Source organism: Rhinopithecus bieti, unplaced genomic scaffold (genome assembly GCF_001698545.2).
Source record: "Rhinopithecus bieti isolate Rb0 unplaced genomic scaffold, ASM169854v2 scaffold_14455, whole genome shotgun sequence".
NCBI classification, from domain to species: domain Eukaryota; kingdom Metazoa; phylum Chordata; class Mammalia; order Primates; family Cercopithecidae; genus Rhinopithecus; species Rhinopithecus bieti.
In genome coordinates, this window is record NW_016807905.1 from 968,232 (window position 1) to 977,529 (window position 9,298).

A 9,298-nucleotide genomic window follows, 5' to 3' on the forward strand; every position below is an offset into this window, starting at 1 on the left:
GGAGCCCTGGCCTCCCCCCAGGGTTCCACCTGTTGCTCTCCCAATGTGAGCAAGCCCTGGTGGCAGCTGCCAGGGTCCGGTGCACCCCCTCCCCACAGCATGCTGGGGGCTAATTCTGATGTCATCTTTCTACAGAAAACTATGAGCCCATCCCTCCAGACTGCCACCCTCAAAGCCATCTGCCCAGGCCCCATCTGACACTCTTGACATCTGCAGGTCCCAGACCCTACGATGTGTCCACTCTGGAGGCTCCTCATCCTCCTCGGGTTGCTGGCCTTGCCCTTGGCACCGCACAAGCAGCCTTGGCCTGGCCTGGCCCAAGCCCACAGAGACAACAAATCCACCCTGGCAAGAAGTAAGCTAAGCCCCGGGCTCTGCCTACTGCCCACAGGGTCGGGGAGGTGGGAAGGTGCCATTTGGGCTCCACCGCTAACCTGCTGGGTGACTTCAGGTTAGTCACTTACCCTCTTTTTTTCTTAGACCTCAAGTACAGAAAATTGAGGTTGTGTTGATTATATGCCAACTTCTAGCACATCCTCATTGGCACAAACCACTTCAAGGTCCCCCTTTTGTTTTATTTTCTTATTTCCCCCTTTATCCCTTATTCTCACTCCTGTATCTCTACTGCCTTGGCAGGCACTGCAGTGTGTTTAATGGATATATTTAAATATGCCTGTGTCCTTGTATGTTCGGTACTTTAATTTACATAAATTGTATTGCCATATGTATCCCATTCTGTTTTTTTTTACTGGTTTCACTCAGCACTATGCTGTTGACATCTATGTTGCTTCAGCTGGTGCAGAAAGAGCCATAAGATTCATCCACCCCAGTTTATTTGGCTGTTCCCCTCTGGATGAACATGCAGGTTGTCTCTAACTCTTCACGATTATAAAGTACACTGAGATGAACCTCCTTGCACGTGTCCCTGTTACAGCCTGTGGGAGAATTTCTCTGGGATATACCCAGAAGGAGAGTGGCTGGGTCCTGAGGTAGAGATAAACTCAATTTAACCAAAACTGCCAGAATCCTCTCTAAAATGGCCATGTGGTCTACACGTGCTCCGATAAGAAATGACTATACCTGTCTCCCCATGTTCCCCAGCACTGCCGAGTACTGAGCTGTATCAGTCAGCTAGGGTTGTCCTCACAAGATACCACAGACTGGGAATTAAACAACACACATTCCTTTTCTCACAGTTCTGGAGGCTGGAAGTCCAAGATCAAGATGCAAATAGGGTTGGTTTCTGATGAGGCCTGGCTTGCTGGCTTGCAGACGGACATGTTCTCCATGTCTCCATATAGCCTTTTCTCTGTGCATGCAGAGAAAGAGATCGCTTCTGTTTCTTCTTATGAGGACACCAGTCCCGTCAGTTTAGGGCCACATCCTAATGACCTTGTTTAACCTCAATTAGCTCTTTAGAGGCCCTATCTCCAAAGACAGTCGCGCTGGGGGAGGAGAGGACACAATTCGAACTGACACTATTTTTAGACTTTTTTTTTTTTTGCCAGTTTGATATGTGGTTGAGTGATAACTACTTGTTTTAGCTTGACTTTATCTGGTGAGTGGGAAGTCTGAGCATCTTCTACTTTTGTTAACCATTCTGACTTTTTTCTTGGAGACAGAGAGTCTCACTCTGTCGTCCAGGCTGGAGTGCAGTGGCATGACCTTGGCTCACTGCAATGTCCGCCTCCCAGGTTCAAGCGATTCTCCGGCCTCAGCCTCCTGAGTAGCTGAGATTACAGGTGCATGTCACCATGCCCGGCTAATTTTTTGTATATTTAGTGGGGATGGTTCATCTTTTTGGCCAGATGGTCTTGAAACCCTCACCTCAAGTTATCTACCCACCTCGGCCTTCCAAAGTGCTGGCATTACAGGCGTAAGCCACTGTGCCCGGCCCCATTTTGACTTCTTTGAATTCCCTGTTCTTACCTTTTGTCCGTTTTTAAATTTGCTTGTCTGGGTTTTTTTAATCCTCTTTGATTTGAAGAGACATTACTTAATTCTTGATATTAGCCCTTTGCCAGATTTATGCGTTGTGAATATTTCTCCCAAACTGTCATCCGTTAACTTTGCAGGTCCTTCACTGAACAGGAATATTTTCAAATTCATCAATATTTTGTTTTATAGTTTGTGTTTGGAGAGTCTTAAGACCTGGCTCCTACCTCAGACATATTCTACTTCGTTTTTTTCTAATAGCTTTATAGTTTTACCTTTCACATTTAAGATTTTAACCCATCTCTGGAGGCTATCTTTATGTATGCCTGTGTATGTATGGCAGAGATTCAGCTTTGCTTCTCTCCATGTGACTCAGTTTCCCTAACTCATCTACTAAATGATCAACTTCCCAAAAATGAGGATTCACTGCTAAGCTCCCTGTGCTGTATCTGTACATTTGTTTTACGCCAATAACATAGTATTGTAAATACAACATCTTTGTAAAATGCTGTTTTATCTGACAGACCTATATTCTTCCAAATGAGTTTTAGAGTGTGTTGAGTTCCTTTAAAAAATTCATCTGGCAGGGCATGGTGGCTCCCTAGCACTTTAAGAGGCTGAGGTGGGAGATTGCTTGAGCCTAGGAATTCAAGACCAGCCTGGGCAACATATCAAGATCCTGTCTCTACAAAAATAAAATTAGAAAATTAACCGGGCATGGTGGCACACGCCTGTAGTCCCAGCTACTTGGGAGGTTGAGGTGGGAGGATCACTTGTGCCCAGGAGTTTGAGACTGCAATGAGTTATAATTGTGCCACTGCACTCCAGCCTGAGCAACAAAGACCCTGTCTCTTAAAAAAAAAAAAAATCAGACCAGGCGCGTTCACTCACACCTGTAATCCCAGCACTTTGGGAGGCCAAGGAGGGCGAATCACGAGGTCAGGAGATCAAGACCATCCAGGCTAACACAGTGAAATCCCATCTCTACTAAAAGTACAAAAAATTAGCCGGGCATGGTGGCGAGGGCCTGTAGTCCCAGCTACTCAGGAGGCTGAGGCAGGAGAATGGCTTGAACCCAGGAGGTGGAGCTTGCAGTGAATGGAGATCACTCCACTGCACTCCAGCCTGGGCGACAGAGCGAGACTCCGTCCAAAAAAAAAAAAAAAAAAATCATCTGGAAATTTGACTGGAGTTAAAATGAATTAGTTAATTTAAAGGGAGTTGATATTTTTTACTTCCCAATCATAAACTTAGTGTATCTTTCCATTTATTCAGATTTTACTATATATCCCATAATATAATTTTAAAGTCCTATCAATGTCTCGAGCATGATTTGTTAACGTGATTCCTAGAGAATTTATAGTTTTCATTGCCATAGTAAATGCTACCTAATCTTCTATTATATTTTCTAGTTGGAATTGCAGGTACAGATGGAAGGAAAACTATTGACTTCTTCTGATACTCAAAAGCCTTGCTGACCTCTTATAGTTTTATTGTTTTGTTTATTCTGTGGGTTTTTCTATCTAGAGTATTATATTATCTGTAAGTAGTAATAGCTTTATCTTTCCTCTTCTAAGCCTTACACTCCCTGTGCCTTTTTCTTATCTTGCATTGTAGCCAGAGCCTTCTACAGGAATGGAAATGAATCCAGAATTCCCCTCCAAGCATATTTTCTGTAGGTTTTTGGAATATAGTGTTTATCACATTAAGCTTGTTCCTTATGCCCCTAGTTTTATGAATTTTTCTTAATCATAAGTCAGTATTGACCTTTAACAAAAGTTTCTCTGCATCTAAAAGTTAATCACTCTTTTCCTCCAACCTACTAAATGATAAATTGTACTAATAGATTTTTCTGCTGTTGAACCTTCCCAACATTTCTAAAATGAACATTTTTATGATGTACTATTAGTTTGTTGTTGTTGTTGTTGTTGTTGTTGTTGTTGTTTTGTTTTTGTTTTGCAATGGAGTCTTGCTCTGTCACCCAGGCTGGAGTACAGTGGCGGGATCTCAGCTCACTGCAACCTCCACCTCCCAGCCCAGGTTCAAATGATTCTCCTGCCTCGGCCTCCTGAGTAGCTGGGATTACAGGTGCCCCCACTACCACACCCTACGGATTTATGTATTTTTAGTAGAGACAGGGTTTCACCATGTTGGCCAGGCTGGTTTCAAACTCCGGACCTCAGGTGATCTGCCTGCCTCGGCCTCCCAAAATGTTGGGATTACAGGCGTGAGCCACTGTGCCTAGCCAAGATTTCATTAACTAATAATTTGTTTAGGATCTTAGCAAACTTTTTGTACATAAAACTAATATGTAACTTTCTTTTCTTGGTATTGTCCTTGAGGCTAGGAAAGTTATACTAACCTCAGAGAATGAATTTAACATCTTTCTGTTTCTCCATTTTCTTTCACAGTTTTCTCTTTATAAAAGTTTGATAAAACTCTGCGTAAAATCTTCTAGGTCAGAAGCTCTTGGAGAATGAGATCTTCAATCACCATTTTTATTTGTTAAGAAATTTCTTAATTTCTTCGGTTATGAATGTTTTCTATTTTTCCTCATCAGAACTTGGAATTTTGTGGTTTATCATAAATGTATCCTTTTCATTTACTGCTACTCTGCAGTAACCCAGAGTTCTCAGTGTGGGACCTGATCTCAGGGCAGGTAAAACCAGTGAAATAATGTGCCCTATGGTACACTCTGAGATTCATCAGAGCTGGATCCTCATCCCAGGCAGGAGGGTCTAGAGACAAAATAGGCAGGACTTAAGCATCTCCAATAGCTTTAAAAATTCCTTCCTTTGGGAGATTTATTCTTTTCTGGTGGAAGTTCCACTGGGTCCTGCAATTTATTCTAGATATGGTGTGGAGCAATTTACATCTATTCTCTCCACACTTACCCATCTAAATTTTCTCTTCAACCAGCATTGACTCTGATCTACATCCCGTATGTTAGCTCCGTGCTCCAGACTGAAATACAGTGTTGGGTGAACTTTCAACCAGAATACCCCCCTTTGAGCAGCTGCTGCCTGCCAGACCCTCTGCAGGTTTTTTTCTTTATTTCTCATATCAATCTTGCAAAGCATAATTTCATTTCATAGATGAAGGAGGTAGATCTCCATGGGGAGGCAGTGACTTGCACCAGCCTACAACCCAGGTCTCTGAATCCCAAGCCCCCCACCTTTTCCATGACACTGTGCAAAGTCAGTGGTCCTTGTGCATTTCCAGTTATTGCTCAGGGCCTCATAAAGAACAACGCAGAAAGCCGAATACAGAACATCCACTTTGGGGACAGACTGAATGCCGTGGCACAAGTGGCCCCAGGGATGGTGGGCTGGCTAATCAGCGGCAGGAAACACCAGCAGCAGCAAGAGAGCAGGTGAGACCCTGAGTTCCATCCCTGGCCCTGGAACTCTTTATAGAGCTCTGGATCGAATGGTGGAGCTGATGGGGGGCTGGGGAGGTTCAAGGCCTGTGAAGAGGGAAGGTAGGAAGATTGAAAGAAGAGAAGGTGGAAGGCCCACATGAGGAAGAATGGGGGCCCAGCTGCACAAATCAAAACTGTGTGGCACTGTGTGCCCCACTCTGGGGCAGCTTGCAGTCCAGGGCTCCCGCACCTGACTCTTGCCCTCAGAGCATCTGTAAAAGAATCACACTCCAGTTCCCATTGCCAGACCCTCTTTATAGATGGGACAGTCTTGTTTCTCAGCAGGAAGCCTTACCTGTTCTGAGGTCCCTCACCCTTGCGGGGCCTCTGCTCTTTCCTTGTGCAGCATCAATATCACCAACATGCAGCTGGACTATGGTGGGATCCAGATGTCATTCCATAAGGAGTGGTTCTCGGCAAACATCTCACTTGAATTTGACCTTGAATTGAGACCGTGAGTCATACAGAAGCAGCATCTGAGAGGTGCTAGCTCTCCTCACAGGGAACCTGGGAAATCCAGATCTTTCTGATCCCAACCTAAATTCAAATCCTGGCTTCCAAGGCCACTTGCTGTGTGACCTTGGGCAAGTCACTTCACCTCTCTGAGCCTTGTTTTCTTTACCTGAAATGTGGATGACCATCATTAGTCAGTGGAAGGAAGTCATTTGCTCATTCAAACCTATGAGAGTTCACAACAACTGAGCTTGATAAAAGAGAGAAAGAGAGAACTGCTGTAATCATCTCATCGCCCCTGCTCACCATCCTCCTGTTCAAACTATCCTTTGACATCCACTGCCCCCAAGAAAGGGAGGATGCAGCTAAATGGGAAAGATTTTTGAAACAGAGATTACCTCTCAACGTTTGAATTTCCAAAGGCCTATTTAAGGGATTTTCAAAGGGATTTAAAAAGGGATTTTACTCTGGCTACAGCTGTTTTCTCTTTAAGCACTGACTTTGGGATTTAACTGGGCCTGGTTTGTTGAAAGGACTCAGAGTGACAGGGGAAGCCCTGATGGTGGACAGTGCCCGTCTTTGCCAACACGGAGATTTCTACTTTTTCTCTACCTCCTCCCCTTGCCCTTCCTCCTCCTCCTTTCTCGTCTGCAGGCCCTTCGATAACAACATCATAAAGATGTGTGCACACATGAGCATCGTTGTGGAGTTCTGGCTGGAGAAAGACGAGTTTGGCCGGAGGGATCTGGTGATAGGCAAATGCGATGCAGAGCCTAGCAGTGTCCACGTGGCCGTCCTCACCGAGTAAGACCCCAGCTGCCCCTCCCCAGAGCTGGGCCTCCTTCCTAACAAGCCCCAGCTGCAGTGTCACTTCCTGACCATCTCCTAAATTAGTCCAAAGCAGATCTCATCCTTCCCCCAGGATCTGCTCTTCCTCCCGTGTTCCCAACCGTGATGACCCTACCACCCTCCCAGAAGCCAGACTCTTCTCCCACCCCACTCCTCAGGCCCATCATCACCAGTTCCCATAATGACTTCCTAGTAGCCCTCAGCTTCTCTCTTTCATCTCCACCTCCTACTCCACTGCCTGGAGCACTACAGGAGCCTCCTCCTGGCTTTCCCGGATCTCCCCTCCTACTCTCCATTCCCCACCCTGCAGCAGAAATAACTTTCTAACACAGAAAATTGGCCATACCCAAGCTCCTGCTCCAAAGCCTCCAGTGGTTCCCAGTGCCCTCTGGATAAAGAGCAACTCCCAAATTTCACTCAAGGCCCTGCTTGTCCTCTCCCCTGCCAACTTTTCAGCCCTTTGTCCTCCACCACACACCATGCATTTTTACACCACTGTGCCTTTGCACATACTGATCCTGTTGCCTGGAATGCCCTTTCCATCTTCCCTGAAGCTCCTCCTTATCCCTCATTCTTTCGTATGTTTCCCAAAAACCTACTGTATGCCAGCACCATACCTGATGCTAGGGATACAGTGGTGAACAAGACACAAAATACAGCTTTAATAAAGCTCCATAGACTGGCTGACCAAGTCTTTCAATTTCAACTGACTATAAGTCCCTCAAAGGCAAGATTTGTGCCTGATTTATCTCTTAATTCTAGAATGCTGAAAGCAATGAAGACCTCAGTGGATGTCTGATCATTTGTTCATCAGATATTCATTGAGTACCTAGATTGTACCAGACATTTATGGGAGGACAGTGGAAGGGAAAGGCTCTGGAATCTGGTGCTCTATTGCCATGTTTCTTATATAACCAGCACTTATTAGCTGTGTGACCTTGGGCAAGGTCCGAGCTACCCCTTTGATGATCACTGACAATGATACTTCTGGCATGGGGCTGAGTAAGGATTAAAAGACTGTGGAAGGCGTACTCAACACATACCTCCTGGCTTTAATGTTGCCTGGATTGCTCTGTTCTGTTTCTGTACCTCTGCCTTTCTTTCCAGGGCTATCCCACCAAAGATGAAACAGTTCCTCCACAACCTCAAAGATAACCTGCCAAAAGTTCTCCCACAACTGGTAGAAAGTCAGGTAAGTTTAGAAAAAACTTTGCATCTTGAGCAATCTTGAGTCCGAGGGTCAACGCATATCCACTGGCAATTTAGCAAAGGATTTCAAACATTGGGTTTTAGAGCTTGAAATATCTCAATTTGAAACTTCAGGTTGGCCATGAGTTTTGTCAGGCTATCCTTGAGCAAGAGACTTTGCTTCCCTGAGCCTCAGTGTTCCCACCTGTAGCATGGGAACCACCACAGTCCCTGTCTTATATGATGAGGATTTGTGGAGACAAAGCGTGGAAGTGTTGTGCATGACACTGAGCAGGTAGTTGGCGCTCACTACCAGGGAGCCGCTCTGGCCACGATTCCTACTGGAAAAATCCCATGGACTTGAAGTTTCCTGCCACAGGCACTTCAGTTTTCCTTTTCCAGCCCCTGGCCTGATCCTTCTCTCTGTGCTGATGGTTCAGGTATGTCCTCTGATCGGTGAAATCCTCGGGCAGCTGGATGTGAAACTGTTGAAAAGCCTCATAGGTGAGTGTCTGGTCTGTCCAGTGAGGACTCCTTAGGACTGGCAAGGGGCTGAAAGAGGTACCCCCGTCCCTGGAGCCCCCAGGGAGGCCTGCTAAGGGGCATCTGCATGTGCTGTGAGAACACTTTAGAGGTGACCATATTATGATGACCACACTGTCCCCCAAGAGAGCTGGGACAGCAGAAGGTACTCCTACCAAGCAGGCTGTGCCCTGCCAAGTCACTGAAGTCATCAGGTTACCAGGGATTCTAGCTTCTCCCAAGATCTCCACCCAATCCAGTAGGGAGCACTGGCCCCACCCCAAACCTGAGACCATCTCTACTCCAGTTACAGATAAACAGTTATAGTCTCTGCCCATATAGAGCTCATAGCCTAGTAAAGTGAAGACACCAAGAAGCAAATAATTCAGCATCATTTGGGGAGGGTTTTCATGTGAACACTCCCGGCACCCGCCTTTGGTCACCATGGATAGATGAGGGTTTCCCTTCGGTGTGGGAGCTGGGAGGTGGGCACGCTGGTGACAGATGCTACCTTTTCTCTTTACAGAACAGGAGGCTGCTTATGAACCAACTCACCATGAATCCAGCCAACCCTCTGCATGCCAGGCTGGAGCGCCCCCCAGCTGACTACTGCTGATCAGAAGGAAGGTCCACATCTTGGGACCTTAAGTCTCCCTTAGAGTGGGGCTTCTGCTACCCTAAAAACTTTATCCCAGGCCCTGTGGACATCCCATCCTCTCCCACAGTAAACTCCAGCTCTGAAGGATGCACAGGTCCCTCCCGCCTGGGCCCTGGGGTTTAGGTCTAGAAGGCAGACCTGATGAAGTATCCTCCTGAGAACAAATATCCCTACGGTTGCTCATCAGCCCAGAAATGCCGACAAAAAAAAAATGCAGGGAGGGGCCTGTTGAGATTTCTCTTTCTTTCTTTCTTTTTTTTTTTTTTTTTTTT

The 9,298-nt window shown here is 46.0% G+C and overlaps 1 protein-coding gene across 2 annotated transcripts; it reads left to right on the forward strand.

Moving 5' to 3' along the window:
- Window positions 1–9,163, forward strand: BPIFA3 (BPI fold containing family A member 3). 2 transcript variants are annotated; one of them, XM_017884092.1, is made up of 7 exons: window positions 1–355; window positions 5,158–5,308; window positions 5,703–5,810; window positions 6,464–6,613; window positions 7,766–7,850; window positions 8,287–8,350; window positions 8,895–9,163. In XM_017884092.1, the coding sequence occupies exons 1-7, from the start codon at window positions 232–234 to the stop codon at window positions 8,972–8,974; spliced, it is 762 nt and encodes a 253-aa protein (XP_017739581.1). In that variant the 5' UTR covers window positions 1–231; the 3' UTR covers window positions 8,975–9,163. The 2 variants fall into 2 exon arrangements, with proteins under 2 accessions (XP_017739581.1, XP_017739582.1); XM_017884093.1 differs by lacking the exon at window positions 5,703–5,810.
- Window positions 9,164–9,298: the final 135 nt, after the last annotated feature.

Coding starts and splice junctions, on each gene's coding strand:
- BPIFA3 (XM_017884092.1), top strand. CDS start 232: ATGTGTCCACTCTGGAGGCTCCTCATCCTCCTCGGGTTGCTGGCCTTG. Junction 7,851..8,286: donor CACAACTGGTAGAAAGTCAG/GTAAGTTTAGAA, acceptor CTGATGGTTCAG/GTATGTCCTCTGATCGGTGA. Junction 8,351..8,894: donor ACTGTTGAAAAGCCTCATAG/GTGAGTGTCTGG, acceptor TTCTCTTTACAG/AACAGGAGGCTGCTTATGAA.